The sequence below is a fragment of the Sinocyclocheilus rhinocerous genome, unplaced genomic scaffold (assembly GCF_001515625.1).
Source record: "Sinocyclocheilus rhinocerous isolate Xijiao unplaced genomic scaffold, SAMN03320098_v1.1 scaffold320, whole genome shotgun sequence".
Classification (NCBI taxonomy): Eukaryota; Metazoa; Chordata; class Actinopteri; order Cypriniformes; family Cyprinidae; genus Sinocyclocheilus; species Sinocyclocheilus rhinocerous.
Genome location: NW_015638606.1, coordinates 187,034 through 207,808, shown reverse-complemented (window position 1 = coordinate 207,808; position 20,775 = coordinate 187,034). Strand labels below are relative to the sequence as shown.

Below are 20,775 nucleotides of genomic sequence, written 5' to 3'. Positions count from 1 at the left end.
ATTTTGTCTTTGTTGTCAGAAGGTGGGAGTGAATTATTATAGCTTGCTTCCTTAGCCATTCTGTTGTGAAATACCTACCTCTATTAATGTGAATAAAGAAGCACTTGCTTGAGACATTAATATAGAAATAACAGTTGGACATAATATCTCTGAACATATCCATGGTGGAAATGCATCCTAATCCTAGTTAGATTGTTTTCTGAACCTGTTTCCCAAAAAATCTTGGAAATGTCATCAGATGTTTGATAATATTACAAGGAAGCATGACATATTCATTCTGCATCACAGTAGCTGCCTAATATGCAAATTTGTTAAAACCTGGGTCTTCCCAGTCAAATATAGTTGTGGACACATGCAGTAAGATTCTTATCTGTGAATATTATGCATTGCTGTATCCTTTAAACTACACTGAGTTTCGTATATTAGAACTGCAATTTTGATGATGTTTTTTATTTTTTAAACCTCACCAAACAATGCTAAAGGCATCCAACAATCAATGCATTTATTGATCACGACTGGATCATTACTGGACTGACTCAGTCATCATTGACATTCACTGTATCTCTACACTATGGTGTGGTATCGACACGGCACCATCTATAGGGTCACAAATTTAAAAATACATAAAAAAATGTATATGCATATAAACCTGAAGTGCAAAGTCATAATTCCACAATAATCCACGTTACTCTACATGATATTCAACCTCACTGGAAAGAGATTTTCGCAGGCGTAGATTACTTCTCGGCAATGACGGGCAGCATGCATGCGCGAATGCGGGCTTCCTTCCATGCGCTGCGGCACTCTGAGATCCAGTGGGACACTATAGTCTGTTTGTCCATGCAACGACTGCTCTTTCCCCTCCAACCAGCAGGGGTGCCGTCGAGCTTGTTGGGAGTGCAACTGCGTGCAGCCAGGCTGCCTTCATCCAGCTTCTTCCTGCTGAGTGGCGACCGCTGCAGGACCGTCACCGCAGGGACCGTCTCAGGCAGACAAAGCTCTGGGCAGCTGCTTTTCCGCTGGACATCAGGCGCCGAGGAACAGCATGGGAAGGTGTCGCTGCGTGGTCGACGCGGGGGAATGCTGCCCCTTCTGGTGGAGTGCGCTAGCACACCTCTGTGGCTGTAGAGGTACTCCAGCGGATCTGCGGGGCCTGGGATGTCACCTCTGCATCCGTTGTCCTCCTCTGGGGCAGCCTGGGCCTGCAGCGGTTCTGACGGAGCAGATCTGGTGGTCTCTTTCTCTTTATGGGCTTGTTCAACAGTCTGGTCGCTGCTTGTGGAGGTGTGGGGCTGCGGAGGCTGCAGATGCTGACGCAGGCGTTGCAGTCGTAGGCAGGGCTTTGGAGAATCCAAAGGGCCGATGGAGAGGATGTCACAATCGGGCTCATGCAGAGGAAAGGTGGGCCGGGCCAGATGGCAGATAGAAAGGAAGTAGTCTTGTGTGGTGGTGTGTTGGTTGTTGGTCTGGTTCAGGTCCTGCACCAGCTCTTCATAGCCCTCCCTGATGGTGGGAAGGCCGCGTTTAGCCAGTAATCTGGACCTGGGACGCATGACTGTAAAAGGGGAAATAGTGTGCTATTAAATAGATATGTAAATGATGGGAAAGAAAAATCATACCTAAGGTTTCTTGATAATTATTTACAATAAGAGCCCTTTAGTTAACATTAACTATACAATGAGCAATACATTTTCTAAAGTATTAATTAACATTAGTTAGAAAAAAACGTTAGTTCATATTAGCTCAAGTCCATTAAATTGTATTAACAGATACGACTTTTGACTTAATAATGTATTAGTAAATGATAAAGTTAATATGAACTAAGATTAATAAATGCTTTAGAAGTATTGTTAGGTCATGTTAACTAACATAGTTAACTAATATTAGCAAATGAAACCTTATTGCAAAGTGTTTCAGTTTCTTAAATACATCAGTTGTTTAAGCAATGAGATTAATGGAGAGTAAAATGGAGAGTGGTCTTAAAAGTGTCTTAAAATGTGACCTCACATAAAGTCTCTTGATTATCAGACCTTTCTCCCTAGAAACAGAAAGGTTTTGTCCTTTTCATCTCAGCCCCTTAAAAATCAGCAATTAACTTGTTCAAAACATTAAAGTTTGTTACATTAAGTGTTATTCTTTCCTCAAATCAGTTGCAGACCAGTCATAGGCAGCATACGCATACAGCAGCAATATTCAGCACGGAGCGCTGCCTCCACATATCGTGTCGTAGACCACTTCTCATCTCTCTGAAAACTGTTCCATTGAAATCACAAATAAAATGCAACAAATACACCACCATCAAAAAGAACAGATGCAATTTATTAAAGTATATATTTAAAATATACAATATATTTTAATTTTTTTATAAATATTAAATAATTGTATATAATATTGTTAATTATCATAATTTACTATAAATTATTATTCATATATGATATGCTTAAGAATGGAATCACTCATGATATGTTAACTCAAATATTCCTCACCAAATTCGTCTAAGATCAAATGGTCTGGTCTATGGTATTAACATTATTATTATATATCCTCTTACTGTTTCGATTTCTCTTCAGGCATTTTAGACAATTTAAGTAGATTCATGAAACATAACTGAAACTCCATTAATTCTCCTGATCTAGGAAAGCGCAACCTCCGAACAAAACCATTTTCTCCAGGGAACCGTAACAACACATATATTTGCAATTCGCAACCAGGATACAAAATTATTTGGTAACACTTTACCCATTAGTTAACACTAGTTAATGCATTAACTAACAATGAGCAATACATTTGTTACAGTATTTGTCTTTTTAAACATTAGTTAACAAAAATACAACTCCTAATTGTTCATGTTAACTTGGGTCCAATAAATAATATTAAAAAATAAAAAATTTAATTTTAAGAATGCACTAGTAAATGTTGAAATTAACATTATCTAAAATTAATAAATGCATTAAAACTGTTTTTCATTGTTATCTCATGTTAACTAATGTAGTTAACTAATGTTAACAAATTGTAATGTTAACCTAATTATAAAGTGTTACCAACAGATGCCAGAATACATATACTAATTCTCCTGATCTAGGAAAGCGCAACCTCCGAACAAAACCATTTTCTCCAGGGAACCGTAACAACACATATATTTGCAATTCGCAACCAGGATACAAAATTATTTGGTAACACTTTACCCATTAGTTAACACTAGTTAATGCATTAACTAACAATGAGCAATACATTTGTTACAGTATTTGTCTTTTTAAACATTAGTTAACAAAAATACAACTCCTAATTGTTCATGTTAACTTGGGTCCAATAAATAATATTAAAAAATAAAAATTTTAATTTTAAGAATGCACTAGTAAATGTTGAAATTAACATTATCTAAAATTAATAAATGCATTAAAACTGTTTTTCATTGATATCTCATGTTAACTAATGTAGTTAACTAATGTTAACAAATTGTAATGTTAACCTAATTATAAAGTGTTACCAACAGATGCCAGAATACATATACTTTCACTCACAGACCTCTAGTCTTCTTTTGTTGATTTTGACATTAATGACCCACATTATTGCTCCATTCATAATTAAACAGCATAATTTTTGGAGTTGTTATTACCTGCCCGATCATTCCTTATTGATGCACTGTACAGTAAATGCCAAAAATCAATGTATATAATGGGAGGGATTGGTTACAGGAATACGTGCAAGCCCAGTCTCCATGGCAACGCCTCTTCCCATCACATCCCAGGCTGTGCTCAGATTTCATAGCTATTGGAAAGCACATACACAGACACACACACACACACAAACACACACGCACACGGACACGCACACGCACACGCACACTATGAACCAGCTCCTCCCTACGCCCCCACCGCCACATGCCCAAATCATCTGAACACCCCTCTTTATTGTGGCAGACCAATGTATACAAACCAGCACCGATTCCCACCCTTCCCTACCTGATTCTTGCCGCCTAAACCTGTTTGGATTTTCCCAACCCTTGAATGCTCGTATGCCAATCTATGAAGGGAAAAAACACAATATACTTCAAAATCAAAGCCGGTCTGTCTAACACAACCCATTATGACGGACATCTGGCGTGGATGGCCATTTCTGACAACAATTGATGACATTCAAAGAATCTCTGGCCTTAATCCTCATGAATCAGAGCCTACAATAGATTCATAATCTATTTTGAAAATAAAATTGGAACTGTGTTATATGTGAAGACCTGACATAGGATGTAATCATCGTTCTGGTTTCTATTGAGGCCAGCGGTTTGTGTCGTGTCCCACCTGAGCGGGGTCTCTCCGTCTGCCTGGCTTTGCTGTTGCTCTCTTCTTCTTCCACTCCTCTTGTCCCGTCTCCTATTCCTTGCTGCTGCCTCCGCTCCCTGCCTCAGCTCAGAGCCTCCAACTGCTGCTACACACAAAAAATAATGATTTTCTCCCCCGTCTCCCTCCCTCTCTCTTTCTCTCTTCTTGCCTGTTTGCTTGCTCGCCCTCTGCCGTGCGCCTCACTCTCTCTCTCCTCCCTTGGTCAGTGCTAAAAATAGCACCTTCATTCCCGTCCCTGTGGCTGTAAAGAATCATTTGCAAAATGGATTTTACTGATGTGGTGGGGAGAAAGAAAGAGGAAAGGGGAAGAAGTTGGTATGACAGTGTAAGGAAAAAGAGACAAGAGAAAAACACACCCCAGATCTGTTATCATTTACAAAAAAGAACTCGATGGATATTGTTATTAAAAAATACATTTGTTAGCATTCTGTTTTCATTCCTGAAATCAAATCAGCAGTTTTATCATTCATATATAATTTTTCCGGTAACCTGCATTGCTCTCTCATGGTTTTATTTATTTGTTTATTTTTTAATAAGGAAATAAGTAAGTCAATTTATCACTAATTTTAGAGATATAACTCTATTTTTTGACCTTGGTTTACTGAATGTTGTTCTTATCTTAAGTGGAGAGAGTTGTTTGTACAGCTATATATTGCTCCATCTGCAGGTATATTGAGCCCTCAAAGACCTTTTATCATGTTCACATTGCTGTCATTCAGTGGAAAGGGCAGTAAACTTGTGAGTGTCAATATAACAAACAACGCCACAGTAAAGGGTTGATTCCCCACATATGGTGCCTCAAATGTTTACAAGTGCGTATAGACTGAAAAACTCAACATATTCCATAGTAGTCTTTCTCAAGCCAAACGGACTGTATTTTCCTAGTAAATTTATATGCCTGTGAACCTACTGGATACACAGATTGAAATGTGACAAATTTATTGCGCCAAGTCATTTACCTGTTATTGTAGATTGTTGTTCTGTATATTCCACGTTCGTTGGGTGAACTGTTGCTGTTATCGGATGATGCTGTCAACATAGACTTCATAAGAGGCAGACTGTCCTGTTTAAGCCACAAACATCATGTTCACTCTTAAAAAAATGTTTGTCTGACAAGGAAGGGTGTGAGAAAAAGAGAGAGGGAGTGAAAGGGAGGGACATGTCAAGAGGGAGGAGGTTGTTTCGAAGGTGGAGCAGTTTGGAAATCAGCAAATTTACAGACCAGCCCTGTTAAATACAATATAATCCATTCCATTTATCTGACTTCTGGTCAGAGGTCAAATGAGAAGCTTTTCAGTCTGCTTGAATAAATTCACAGCACTCATGGCAGTGTTATTTTAGTATCATTGTGATACTATTAATATTTTTGTAACAAAGTTGGTAGTTCGGGAAGAAGGAGGCGGGAACCGGCGAACATTTAAAGATTTTAATAAAATAAACAAACACAAAACGAAAGTAAAGCGGCAGCCCCTCGCGGACGACTGCCGCACACAAAACACAAAACACAAAATAAAATCCAGGCCTGGTCCTCTCTCCTCCGACACTGTCGTCACTCCTCCCTTTTATCCTTCCGGAGCTCCTCCGTGAGACTCGAGACCAGTGAGTGGTGCAGGTGTTGCTCATTATCAATTACTCCACCGGCCTCGCTCCATTCCCACGGCTCTCGGCCCCGCCCCACTCGTCACAATTTTGAATATATTTTTAGTTTTTATGTTTTCAGTTTTCATTTTAAATTCAGTTAAAGTTTGAGTAATTTTGTTGTGTGGTTTTTTAATTTGTATTATTTATTATTTATTTATTTATTTATTTGTTAACTATAATAACTCTGACTCAAGGATGGACTGGGCCAGGTGCACCGATACCTAATTTAAAGAAAATGTAAATGTAATTATGCAGGACTTGAACAGATCTCTATGAAAGCAATGCCCTCTTAAAGGGATACTCCACTCAAAAATGAAAATTCTCTACTCACCCTCATACCATCCTACATGTATATGACTTTCTTTCTTCAGATAAACACAAACAAAGACTTTTAGAAAAATTATCCATCTCTGAGTCCATATATGCAAGTGTGATGCTTCAAAAACCACACGAAGATAACATGAAAGTAATCTATACATCCACAGTTGATGAATCCTCTGAAGGGAAATAATAGGTGTTAGAAAAAATGCTAATATTTTAAATTGTTTTAACTAAAGCCATCACCTCAGGCCAAAAACCTAATATTTTCTAAAAAAAATCTTTGTGTTCATCTGAAGAAAGAAAGTCCATCTGGGATGGTGTGAAAGTGAGTAAAGGATAAGTGAATTTTCATTTTCAGCTGGATTATCCCTTTAACCACCTAAACTTTTAATTAATAACATTAATAAAGAAGTAGTGTTCAAACTGACTGCTTTCATAAACACAGAAAATCAAAACTTCATTGAAAACCGATGCCACTGGAAATTAGTGCCTCAAAAAAGACACCAACAGACAATGTTTTAAAGGAAGGTGAGCGAAATACAGATGAAAAGTCACATGAGAGGAGGCAGTGCTGTAATTGGCTGATCAATGCAATAATTCACACCTATTATGTTAGCAACTGCTCACAAATAATATGGTCTAAATTGGTCAAACCAATTCAGTTAAAAATGTACCCATTCGGAAATCACTACTCTCGGTCTTGTCAGCATCAAAATGAACTTGAAATGACTTGATAATAATGATCTGTGATCTGTTTCATGACTTGAAATAATAATCTGTGTGTTTTTTTTAGTGAACACTCAGCTCAGTTAAATTAAAACTGCGCCTTCGTGCCTGTGACCACTTGTAAGTATTTATGTGTGTGAGTATATCCAGAGGCTGTTTTGGAGGATATGAAATGAAAGACAAAAAGAGGAAGATGAGAGAAGGAGAATTAGAAAAAGATAAATCCAATAACAAGAATAATAGTCAGAAAGACAAGGGTACAGAGTCTTCTTGCTAGGTAGGTCGACCTGAGTCAAATGAAAGAAGGACAAAATGAATGACAAGGGAATACAGAAGAAATATGGAGCTTTAAAATAAAGACTGTAATAGTGCAGAAAACCATGGCAACATGTGTGCCAATCATGCTAGGAATGAACTGTGTTGCCCTCAGTGAACTGCAGTCACACCGAGCTGATATATTCTCATACTCATTTAGCCATCTCGTGCTGACAGCCACTCAGCACTGAAGAGACTCACACGTTCCTTTCATTTCCAGCACAGAACTGAATCACGTATGATGATTGCTCCCATTTGCTCCAAGAGGCCAAGATCAGATTTAAAGCTAATCCATGTCATTTTCACTTTTAATATACTTTCTGCTTAATATGCAGAGACAACTGTAAAATAGAATTTTTTGTAGGTTATACAAAGCATCACCATAGCTCTATTAAAACATTACAACCTGTTTGAACGGCCAGATGTATGAACATTGGGCCAACCGTGAGTTTAGGGGCGGGACTAACTGTTTATTTGACTAATAATAAACATGGGAAATAGGAAACCTGTTTGAAACTGTCTGCTATTTCTTTCGGTGTCGCTAGTGGCTCAGAAATCTCCTCTTTGCACTTATTTTTGCAAATTGGTGAACAGATTCACATTGTTTACCACCAATAACATTTATTTTAGTTTTACAAAACAAATTATATAACAGTTCTTTCCTAGAAGAAAGTGTTTAAATGAATAATGTGTCATGTAATGTTATTAATGATCTGTTTGCCCATCATAACATACCTATATCATATCAAACACAAGCCCTTGTCACCGGTATTTATTTTAATAATCACAATCTATTATGAACAATCTCTCAAAACAAACTTTGCAATAACCCATGTGTGATTAATAATATGCATTGGTTGTATGACTTAGCTTACCAATAGTTTTTAAATTACTGTTTTTAAAATATAAGCCTGAATTTTAGATTTTATTTAAAGAAAGTCTGTACAATAAATTGGTATGTTTGTACATAAATGCATGTCCGAAAAAAAATTCACTGTTTTGGCTTTGTGTTTGCAATTGCAAAGCATTATTTATTTTAACTTATATGTCAGACTCTGTTCCGTGTTTCATGTGTGTTTTGCTCCCCCACGTGCTCCAGGTTATGTCCATGCCCATATTTGGTCCTTCCTGTTTCCTGTTCCTATTATGTTTATTGATCACAGGTGTTTCTCATTTTCCCCTCATCATGTCTTGTGTAGCTATTTAAGGTGTTTCCTGTTTTGAGTTCTCTGTCCGGTTTTGAACATCGATCCCCGTGTCCTACGTGTGATTCCTGTGATGTTTGCCATCCGCAACCTTAGTCACGCCGCTCGGATTGCTTCATATGAGACCACCTCAGCTGGTTACACAGCCGAGTCCCGAGATGGGCATAGCGCTGTGGCACACATTGTGACGTTATCACGGCGATGTGTTGCCGCACATTCAACCCCTGGTCAGACCTTGCTTTTCTATGGGCCAGGGTGCTCTTAGAACAAGTTTCCCGGCATTTTGTTGTCACGACAGATGCCTCCAGGACAGGCATCCTAAGGGTCCTGGATGGGGCCTTGAATGCTTTGGCACATCAATTGCCTGAAGTTGTTGGCAGTGCTTCTGGCTCTGCGGCGGTTCCAGCTGAGCACCATATGGCACCCTCATCCAGACCTGTGGAACCTCCAGCCAGAGCTCCCTCTACCAAGAGAGCTTATGCCTTGAAGTGGAGTCTGTTCACTAACTAGTGTTCCCCAGAAGATGCCCAGAAGAGTCGTGACCCCAGAAGATGCCCAGAAGAGTCGTGCTTTGTTTTCTGCAAGAAAGGTTGGAGCGTAGGCTGTCACCCTCCACCTTGAAAGTTTTTGTTGCTGCTATCACAGTGCATCACAAGGCAGTGGATGGCCGGTCCCTGGGAAAGCATGACCTGGTCATCAGGTTCCTTCATGCCCTTCTGGGATCTCTCTCTTGTCCTGGCTGGACTTCAGACGGATCCCTTTAAGCAGCTTGAGTCAGTTGAGCTTAAGATCCTGTCTCTTAAGACAGCACTCCTGACCGCGCTCACTTCCATCAAGAGGGTCGGGGACCTTCGAGCATTTTCGGTAAGTGAAGAGTGCTTTGTGTTCGGGCCGGCCTACTCTCACGTTGTCCTAAGACCCCGGCCTGGATACATGCCCAAGGTTCCCACCACTCCTTTCTGGGACCAGGTGGTGAGCCTTCAAGCTCTGCCCCTGGAGGAGGCAGATCCAGCCTTGCCATTGCTATGTCGTGTACAAGCACTGCGCATATATGTGGACCGCACCCGGAGCTTCAGAAGCTCAGAGCAGCTCTTTGTCTGTTATGGAGGCCAGCAGAAAGGGAAGGCTGTCTCCAAGCTGAGGTTGGCCCACTGGATAGTGGATGCCATCACCTTGGTGTACCAATTCCAAGGCGAGCCGTGCCCCATGGGGGTGAGAGCTCACTCCACCCGGAGTGTGGCTTTCTCCTGGGCTTTGGTTTTGGCGCCTCTCTGGCAGACAACTGCAGAGCTGCGGGCTGGGCAACACCTAACACCTTCGCAAGGTTGTACAACCTTCACGTAGAGCCCAATCACCTTTCTTCTTAAAGGGGCCATATGATGTTGCTAAAAAGAACATTATTTTGTGTATTTGGTGTAATGAAATGTGTTTATGCGGTTTAAGGTTCAAAAAACACATTATTTTCCATATACTGTACATTATTGTTTCTCCTCTATGCCCCGCCTTTCTGAAACGCGTCGATTTTTACAAAGCTCATCGGTCTGAAAAAGCGAGGTGTGCTGTGATTGGCCAGCTATCCAGTGCATTGTGTTGGCCGAATACCTCAAGCGTGAGACGGAAATGTTACGCCCCACACATACTGTTGATGCCGTGTCCGGCCGGAGCAACGACACAAAAACATGAAAACCCATTACAAACGAGGCATTTGTTGCATCCAGTGGGGACATAATTACGGATTATAATGACTTTTACTGTCTTTTTACGCGCTGCGTTGCATCGCGCCGCTTGAACATAAAACCATGTCTGCATTTTTGCCAAAGAGAAAGGAAAAATTTAAATTGCATCATATGACCCCTTTAAACTCTTTCTTCTTAAAATCTTCTTAAGATTTATTTATTTACAGAAACTACCTAACTCAGATTATCCATTTAATAATCATGGCAGTTTCAGTTAGGATCTCATTTAGAGCACTGAACTTTGCAGGTCTTAACTTAAGAAAAAATATGTAATATATTCTCATGACTATCAGGGATAATTAAAGTGATAACATTGTAACCAGAACTCAAATACTGAACATTCACATCTGACATTACCTTAAAGAGCAAGAATCATAAGATGATGCCACAGTACCTCTCCCTATAGCATTCATTTTAATTACAGAACTTTTCACATTAAAATTAACTTGATTAGCACAAAAATGTGAATATGGTACCACTACTGAGAACAAAAATGGAAATTTAGCAAAATAGGAAGTATGAAGTTGAGAATATTGTTATTAGTAAACACTGCATAGTGACATACTGTGACTCCACCTTGGACAACATTTCACAAAAAAGTGCAAGAAAAGTTCATAGTTAATGTGTGAACTTTTAGCACATATATTCGATGCATGGGGGGGGGAAGTCGTGGCCTAATGGTTAGAGAGTCGGACTCGTAACCCAAAGGTTGCGGGTTCGAGTCTCGTACCGGCAGGGATTGTAGGTGGGGGGAGTGAATGTACAGCGCTCTCTCCCACCTTCAATACCACGACTGAGGTGCCCTTGAGCAAGGCACCGAACCCCCAACTGCTCCCCGGGCGCCGCAGCATAAATGGCTGCCCACTGCTCCGGGTGTGTGTTCACGGTGTGTGTGTGTTCACTGCTGTGTGTGTGCGCTTTGGATGGGATAAATGCAGAGCACTAATTCCGAGTATGGGTCACCATACTTGGCCACATGTCACTTCACTCACTCACATGTGAATATTTTGAGGGCACCAAAAAACGTACAAAGAGAATGCAACTAAATCAAGCTTAGATTTTATTTTATCACTTGACACTAAAGAACAGGACCTGCAGTTTCATATTCCAGTGGCCTTTCGATAACATTAAAGAAATAGTTTAACCCAAAATGAAAATTTCCTGAAAATGTCCTTGTCTGCAGGCCATCAAGGTTGTGTTGACTACTTGTGGATTATTGTGATGTTTTTATCAGCCGTTTGGACTCTCATTCTGACGCCACCCATTCACTGCAGAGGATCAGTTGGAAAGCAAGTAATGTTATGCTAAATTTCTCCAAATCTGTTCTGCTGAAGAAACAAACTCATCTACAACTTGCATGGCCTGGCTGAGGGTGAAGTCTGTCCATTCCTGTTAGTGAAGAAATGACTCCAGGATGTCTCAGAGATGTTAGGAGTCACCTTCTTCATGCAATAAAAGAAAATGTGCCCCAATTTGTTGACAATTTGTACATTTTAAAAGTCATTTTGTTAGATTTTGAGGTTGGCACGGTTGATTTAATAATCTAATTTTAACATGCAAATATCCTAAATCTAATTCTTTGTGTTGCAGACAGCTTCTAACACATCTTAAAAGAGATCTAATGTGATTTGGTCACAGCATTTCAAAGCTAACATGACACACAAACAGTAAAATTACACAACAGCATGTTACTTCACATGAGCACAGATAGCAATTTGCCCTAAAAAAACACCATTAGTTTGCCAGTTGTATTCAGGGTTCATTTTAAGTAACTCTTATATAATGCGGTTATATAAAACGCCACCAGAAGTGCAGAAGTGTGCGTTGGTCGAAGGGAGATAGAATACGGCCTCCAAGGTTTTTATCTGTTGAATTATTCAGGAAATTTTAAGACAAAGTCAACTTCAACAGAGCAGGACACGCAATGGAGTGACCATTAAAGTTTCAGTGCTGCTTTCTGTGGTAAGACATATAGGCATGAAATATTGATTGGATGACATGAATGGATTTGTTTGTTGTAAATGTTCTGTATATACTGTATGGGAGTTGGAAGCACGTCAGAATATTCCTGTTGATGTTCTATATGCAGATAAGGAGGATCCATACAAAATGATGTACTCAATTAACAAGCTACAATTTAAAACATGTAAATAGTGTGCTCTTTAACCATTTTTTATCATTTTTGTTTATATTTATAACTGGTTATGAGCCATGCATACTCTGAAGGAAGCCGCTGTGATTTTATCCTTAAGTTTTGTTTAATCCCAATTTTTTTCCCAGACATGAAAATATCCAAATGATGTGTCATTAGTAACCCTTTGAAATAATCAAGTTATTTTTTGAAATTTTATTTTATGGTCGGTCACAATTGTGACCGGTGGGATAACATGTACACTGAATTAACATAGGCCTATTTCTGCAGTCATAAAAATTGCCCAGCTATTTTATACTGTTTGATAACATTCAAGGTTACTATTATGCATAAAAAAACCTTATACAACACTGTTAAGAATACTGAGATAGAAGACAAAAAGAACAACCATCAACGTATTTCAAAATTGTTACTTTATTGTAAAATATATGATCAACTTTTTATATTAGTGCTACCAGTATTACAACATCAATATTGTAACTTATTTGTAACATTTCAACTTTTAATTTAGTGTAATATTTTGTCATTGCAACATTTTAGTGCAGCCTTCACTAACAACTGCAATTGGATTTATATTGTATACCTAAATTCACTGTTATCCCACTATTGTGACCGTCAACGTATTTACTCGTTCTATGACCACACTCAACAAAACTGAATATATGTGAATTCATATATTAATACTAGACACCTTGAAGATATTGTGGTCCAAAAATCTTTGTCATATCTTTATGTTAACATACTTTACTAGCCTTTCGTTTTGGAGCTTTGATGCAGCCATCATCATCTCATGGTGCAAACCAGAATTAAACTGCTCTGGTCATGTGACTATTTGCACTAACCATGTGACACTGCACATATTTAATTGAGACCCTTTATTTTTTCCATATTTGCAGGAAATGCAATAAAACATCAGTCAGTATGGTTTTTAGAGCTTTATAAATGAAAAACATTTTTATATGTCCAGTTTAGTGTTTGCTATGAGACCTCAGTTTTTATCTTTTATATGCAGATAAGGTTTATTTTGGTACTGTTTGTGTTTTCCACATAGATAAGACAGTCATCTGATACAAAGGCTATGAGGAAATTGACATATAAACATATGCCACGGGGCAGCTCTGGTAAAGGACATTTTTAAGATGCCCCCTACGTTATGTGCACAATTACAAGGTCAGTTTATTACACACATTACTAATCTGTAAGAATCCCAATGTTGGCTGCATTATGGTTATAAAATGCTACAATATTTCAGGGTTTAACTGCCTAGTCCTATTATTTAACTTCAGTAGGCTATGCGATTATTGTTATATACGTAGTGTATGTACACATTTGACAACATTTATTATTAAAGCATGTGCCTATTATAAAAAATCTAAAGTGTATTATAGCCAGCAGCACTGAAACTTTGATAGTAATGTTGACTTTGCAGCACAAAATAGGCAAGCTATTTTTGCCAGGCCTTCATCATTTCATTTGTCTAAAGACACAAGGTTGTTTTAATCAGAAAACAGCAACTTTGAGACCTTCACCACCCAATAGTAGGAAAACATTAGTAAAAACAATGTAGTTAAAACAAAATGACACTAAACTGCCATCTGCAACTATACAGCGGCTCAATATATATATATATATATATATATATATATATATATACATATAAACTGTTGTTCTACATACAAAACTAATCTGTATGTGACCATCTTAATGGCAGTTTAAGCAGTAAGTACATTGAGACAAATACTCCAGGAAGGTGAAACTTTGAGAGATTAAGATAAAGACTACTCACATCAGACCGAAAAAAAAAACTGATGAGAGAAGCACTGCCATCTTGTGGCCATCAGTTTGTTTCTTCTTAAAATCACTTCTCCAAACCTTTTTTTTTTTTTTTAAATAGCTGGAATAAGACCAACACTGTTAGTTCATTTGCAGCTTTATTAAGTGAAGAATGTGATGAATCAAGAATGTAGACGTCCACTTGTACCCCTTGAATCAAGAATGTAGACAGTCATAAATGAAGAATGCAGACGTGCACTGCATTTTTAAAATACTCTGATTTCTCAAGTACAGTGCTTGGAATGCGGAGGAGATATCATAGTACTGGCTCTTGGATACGTGTAGGATTGTCACTCATGCCGCATGCACAAAAAGCACAAAGTGGTCTGATAAACACAAAATGGCTGTGGAAGAAAACACATGTACTTCAATAAATACAAAACATAAATTCTTGTTCATATTTACAACCTTTACGAAGGGATTCAAATCTGTGCATTTATTAAGATAGAAGCCAGATAAGTTTTTTTTGCAAGAAATAGTCATGTGGTTACAGAATTAATATTTTGTTTCAAAATGTCAGCAATCCCACAGCAATCATCCTAATGCAGGGGTGCCCAATCCTGTTCCTGAAGATCTACACTCTTGCAAAGTTCAGCTCCAACCCTGATCAAACACAAATGAACCAGCTAACTAAGATCTTCAGAGGCACTTGATAATTACAGACAGGTGTGTTGAATCAGGGTTGGATCTGAACTCTGCAGACAGGTAGATCTCCAGGAACAGGATTGAGCACCCCTGTCCTAATAGGTCGTTCACACTTGCGTCCATCTGTGTTGTTTTTTCCCATGTAAACATTGCGACATATTTGCCTGCTGCGATGCGTCTTGCTGTTTATTCAGCATATTGCTCAAGCTAGAAGTGGTTTACATTCCATTATTCTGTATATAGCTGATTTACATTTGTTCATTTAGCAGAATATTTCTGAACACGATTTTTCAACATAAGGTTCGTAATATGTAGAGTTGAGGTGCAGTCACATTTAAGATGCAGTCAAATACCATTGTTCTGCGAATTTTCACAGGTGAAATCCAGTCATTTCAATAGGAATCAACGCAATCTGGAATTCCGTGTTGTGGTGAAATTTCCCCATTTCCCAAGCTGGACACACGGATTCACCACACTGATCAACAGAAAGCTGCTTGGTTTGAAAGTGTCTTCTCTGTGTGACCTGTGCTTCATACATCGCTACACTATATTAGCTGAATTTTGGCTAATGTGACCGCAACTTCTCACAGGATCCATGGGCTTGGGGAGTTAGCTTGATATAAACGGTAATGCAATGAAGATTTAAAGCAAGTTGACTTGAAAAGTTTAGACAAGATAAACCAGATGTTGAAAAATCATTCTATTTGATGAAAAAAAACACACACATTAAACCAGCTTTTTAGCAGGTCTAGTTTAAGCTGGTCTAGCTGGTCTCCCAGTCTGGTCAAGATGGTATTCAGCTGGTTTAGCTGGTCCTCACCAGTTGACCAAAACTCATCTAAAACCAACAAACCAGACCATCAATGATCAGCAAACCAGCTGATTTAATTTTGTTTTCAGAAGGGTCAATAAACCTTTAAAGGTGAGACAATAACGACTAACAACATGACTTTTTATTATTTTATTAGTATTCAAAATGATTAATTAATACAAATGAATTAAATTTACATAAATCAAAAGATAAAGACATGTCACATTCAACAAAAAGCAACTATTCAATAATAATACTAGTAGTATTAGTAACTTTATTTTAAGGTGGCATAGCTATGTCACATATACTTACTATAGTAATAACAGTAAATTATATATAATTATGCAGGTACCCTAAACTAAGCCATAACCTTACCAAACCCTAAACTTAACCCTATAGCAGGTACATGTAGTTAATTAATATTACTCAGAATATTACTTAGTACTTATTTGGGTAATTACATGCAAAATTTTTAAAAAAAAAAAAAAAAAAAAATTATATATTATGCCACCTAATTTCGGGATCATACAATTTCTGTAGCACAAAATGTGAGCTTTTTGCATGACGTGTATTCACCATCAGATGATTTCTTCGCTTCACGATTCTCAGCCTCCAATGAAGTTCTGGCGGTGAAATTTTGTTGCAGCTGTGCGGTGACCACTCGTATATGCTGTCAACAGCACCACTGGGACCAAAATCCTGGATGTGTATCATACAGTCTGACTGCTAACATCACACAGTGTGCCATGACTCTTTTACCCAAGATCTCATTGGGATCATGTACAACAATTGTAGAGGACTAGAAAAATCGTTTTAAGCTTAAACTGTCAGACCTTCACAACAGACAGCTTCTTACGCCCCTGTATTCACCCCAATAAAATAGCCAAATGTGGTAAACCCCTAGGAAAATGTCATCCTCAAAAAAAAAAAAAGGCCTTATAGGGTCATTTTTCTTTCCGATCAGATGCCTTGAACAGATACTACATGAAAGATTGAGATCTGAGGTTATTTCCTGTAAAAATATTGCAAATGCCAAGAAAGAGTGTAGAGGCCGTAAAACCACTTAAAAATATACTCACAAAATACCACAGGGATAAAGGAAATGTATCAGTCTCCTGGTTTTCGTTTCAGTCTTTGAAGCAGGAAGTCTTGTTGTCTTTTCTCTGCAAGGAGCTCTTGAATTCTTTTATTATGCGTTTTCTCACGGAACGACACTCGCTTTCTGGGGACAAAGTGGTTGAGTGCAACTTCGTTTGGACTGGCAATCCTGTAGGACACGTCGATGGAGTTATTCTCCTTCTTGTCTTCTGACCGATGGAGACTGATTATGGCAGGAGGGCTTGTTGCAGTAACATTAGGCTGCAGCGTTGTCACAAACGTTGTCCCGATGTTTTTATTCTCAAGTGTGCTTGTATATTGTGGAGTGGTTGGCCAAGGCTCTACAAACTCTGATGATTCAGATTCTGAGAAGTGTTCAGTTGAGATATCGCTCCAGGTTTCGTCCTCGTAGAACGGGGTGCTGGTTTCCTCTTCGTAGTCGAGTGTGCTGGGATGCTTAGTGTGCACAGTGACAGAACCAATGGTGAAAGGGACTGTGGTTCCTGGTTTTAGGGTTATTGGGTTCACAGTGGATGTGTAGCCCCAAGATGTGGGCTCAGTGCTGATGTTTCTCCATCTGCTGAATGATGCTGTGATTGTTGTGCCAGGCTTCTGTGAAGTTCTATACAGCTGTGTTGTGAGAACAGGAGCCGTTGCGGTGGGAGTTATGGGAGGGGCGACAATGGTGTACATCCAGGGTCTCGTCAGGTTGAATTCAGAGGTGTAGTTGCCCTCGTTGCAGGACTTGCAGCACATCTGCCTGTAGCCCGGATTGGAGCAGTACTTACTGAGAACCTCCATCCGACAGAACACAGACTTGTCTCCTTTACAGCGGGATCCTGAAAGATAAATTAACAGGATGCTCAGTGTGGAGTTAGTGATGTCAATACAATAATGGGAAATAATACAAATGAAATTAGAAAAAATAAGATAAGAAAATTAAAATATTAATAATGTAAAAAATATAAAAATGAAAGAAGCATGCATGCACCCTGGCAGATCGTTAGCGACTTCAATATAATAATAGGAAATAAAAAAATATTTTTATAAGAATATATATATATATATACACACACACACACACACACACACTGTCGTGTATACATTTTTAAATATATTAAAATAGAAAATCATTATTTTAAATCGTAATATTTCAAAATATTACTGTTTTTTCTGTATTTTTTATGTGTGTGGCAGTGTGTATGTATGTATGTGTGTGTGTGTGTGTGTGTAAATATTATAATATGAAAATAATATAATATAATAACAAGAAAACAATAATGAAATATTAAAATGAACAAAGCAGAACACTAAGAAAAGTGGAAAATGTGAAATGCAGTCTGAGCAAACCAGCAACATAAAATTATAGAGCACAAATTCAGAGGATTTAAGTATTCAATATATTACTTGACCCTTTATTCCCATAAACACAGCCGACAAGAAACCACATTAGTTACATAGAGACTTCCTGTCAAATATAGAGCATGTACAAGACAACACATACAACTTTTCTCAGTACAATGTAAACTGCTTTGAATTGTCACACCATTCACAGTTTAGTAAACACTTTGGTAAAACATCTCAACACCATCAAATCCATTGAAAAACAGACAATTTTGAGGAATATAGTTCTAAAAAATGGAAATGGCACATCCTGTATTAGATTTAAACAATCACGTAATGTAACTGCACGTAATGTAAGGAAATGCTACGCTCTGGAATGAAAGAGCCGTGACAAATAAGACCTACAGGAGCCAGAATTCAGCAGAGATCTGACTACAGGCCAAACGCTGCCTTCAACACTCCATTTGATATCAGTTTAAACCAGTTTTAATTACTAATAAGTCCAGATGCAAGGTGCTTTGAATATGTAATTCCAGAACGGGCTAGAAGAACACTCTAAACAAATGCTACCGTTAGTGCTTTTATTTGTAAAGCTCGTATTGAAGTCTTGTGTGATAAATAAAGGAGGGTTATCAGTCTGGACCCTGTCACATTTATTTCAGTTACTCAGATGAACAGCCATTCCCATTAAAATAGGACCTCACGCACGCACGTGCGCGCGCACACACACACACACACACACACAATCATATACTTTATAATCCTTTAAAATATCATAACCTTAAATACTGTTTTAAACATGATATATACTGTATACATATCTCAAATCATTACTTTCCAGGCAAGGAAACATGGCCTGTAAGGTCAAAATACATAGATAAATACAATATATTACTTTTGTTACTGGTGTAAGAGATAACAGTCATTGAATATGTTATTAACGTTACTAAGTATGTTCAACGTAATTTAATATATACACATAATTGCTGTATAGTTTTTAAAAAAGGCCGTTAGACATTGTCTGCATCGCTATAGCTTCATCTTTCCACAGACTAACAACAATCATACAGCAACAGCAGTGAGAGACCATGATATAACCGAAGATCTGAGGAGCAGCAACTGTCTACACTTGCTTAGCTGTAAACATCCATATTTGTTGTTGTTCTTTTCTTTAGCTGCCTCTTTTCGAAATTTGGTGGGCATGCAAACGTAAACCTGCATCCCTTTAACCTAAAATAAGGCAAAAATGTCTGATGTGAGTGGAAAACAAACACGCAGAAGCATGAGGTATTTTTTATCCTTTAAAAGGATGTCAAACATCGACACGCAACTGATTTATAAAATAAATATGTGAGTGTTAAAGCCTGCATCACCTTACCATTCTAGTCTTTTCATGTCATCATATAGAAAAAAATGAGTAAAAAATAATGAATTGCTCCGTAAAAGTTGCTTTTTCATGATTCCTTCTATATACTGAGTTCTTAAACCATTTTTCAAGAAAATATATACAAAAATACATGACCTTTAACAGTCAAAATAAATTAAAATTATGGCCCACATTGTCATTTTAGTGATATATTCTTTATGCTCATTATATGCTCTTATATATATGTATTTAATTGACAAACTGACTGAAATGCTCCAGTTACCGACAGTACCGGACCAACTCCCTCGCACAGAGGAGTTTGTTAAATGATTCACCCTGGAAGTCGTTACAACAATCATATCCATATTGCCTGAAGTAGCACAACCATCACGGCTTCTCAAAACAAGGCTTCTTCTGCACAGGCACTTACTGCCCTCTTTCAATGCAATTTTAGGCCGTGTTTAGCCCTCAGCCCTGTATAAGATCACATACAGAGCGAACAAGTGCGGAGGAAAGAAATAGCCTGAAGAATTCCCTCGGATGAAGGAAAAGTTAAGATTCTGAGAGGGACAGAGAAGCGGTCAGGACAGAGTGTAACAGAGCCATAGCATAAGAGAGAGAGGCAGGGTCCAGGAAAGAGCGGCCATGCAGTACACAGCAGGCTGATGACTGGAGATGGATCGTTTACTTGAGGAGATCTTCGGAGCTGGGAACTCGGGGTTTGCTCTGGAGAGCCACTGGATGAGGAAATTCCCTCTGTCATCTGGGAGTTAAGAGAGGATTTAAGAACATTATTTATAACATTATGTTATTTTGGTTTTGAAAGAGTCTTAAAGGGGTCATATGATGCGATTTCAAGTTTTCCTTTCTCTTTGGAGTGTTACAAGCTATTCGTGAATAGATAAGATCCCTAAAGTTGCAAAGACTAAAGTCTCAAACCCAAAGAGATATTCTTTATAAAAGTTAAGACTCGTCCACGCCCTCCTAAAACGCCTCGTTTAAACACCCCCACATGTCTACGTCACTGTGTGGGAAGATTTGCATAACACCGCCCAAATGTTCACGCAAAGAAAGACGGCATAACTTTATTGTTGCTGCCACCGCCATGTTGTGAAGACGCTTTGTGTTTCATTGCGAAAGCGAAAATACTTTGTTCGGCCTTCCAAAAGAGGCCTGCTGTTCTGACTCACAGACTCTAAGTACGTTTTCATATTTAAAGAATTTGCCACTGATGATTCAAAC

General features: G+C 38.4%; 2 protein-coding genes and 1 long non-coding RNA gene across 4 annotated transcripts in view; 1 reads left to right on the top strand and 2 right to left on the bottom strand.

The window, feature by feature from the left end:
• Positions 1–631: 631 nt before the first annotated feature.
• Positions 632–5,417, bottom strand: LOC107749913 (uncharacterized). Of its 2 annotated transcripts, XM_016565140.1 has the most exons (4): positions 5,300–5,417; positions 4,299–4,425; positions 3,963–4,023; positions 632–1,555 (listed from the first exon to the last, which is right to left on the bottom strand). In XM_016565140.1, the coding sequence occupies exon 4, from the start codon at positions 1,551–1,553 to the stop codon at positions 738–740; it is 816 nt and encodes a 271-aa protein (XP_016420626.1). In that variant the 5' UTR covers positions 1,554–1,555; positions 3,963–4,023; positions 4,299–4,425; positions 5,300–5,417; the 3' UTR covers positions 632–737. The 2 variants fall into 2 exon arrangements, with proteins under 2 accessions (XP_016420626.1, XP_016420625.1); XM_016565139.1 differs by lacking the exon at positions 3,963–4,023.
• A 6,692-nt stretch (positions 5,418–12,109) lies between these two features.
• Positions 12,110–15,854, top strand: LOC107749912 (uncharacterized). The gene is made up of 3 exons (XR_001641099.1): positions 12,110–12,246; positions 13,488–13,606; positions 15,291–15,854. It is a non-coding gene; the product is annotated as an uncharacterized LOC107749912 (long non-coding RNA).
• Positions 15,855–16,236: 382 nt separating this feature from the next.
• Positions 16,237–20,775, bottom strand: part of LOC107749938 (A disintegrin and metalloproteinase with thrombospondin motifs 2-like) — a 107,777-nt gene continuing 103,238 nt past the window's right edge. Inside the window, exons 21-22 of the mRNA XM_016565188.1 lie at positions 20,222–20,296; positions 16,237–17,662 (exon numbers count right to left, since the gene is read on the bottom strand). Coding sequence (XP_016420674.1) covers positions 16,833–17,662; positions 20,222–20,296 — 905 coding nt within the window. The 3' untranslated portion in view covers positions 16,237–16,832. The remainder of the gene's footprint in view (positions 17,663–20,221; positions 20,297–20,775) is intronic.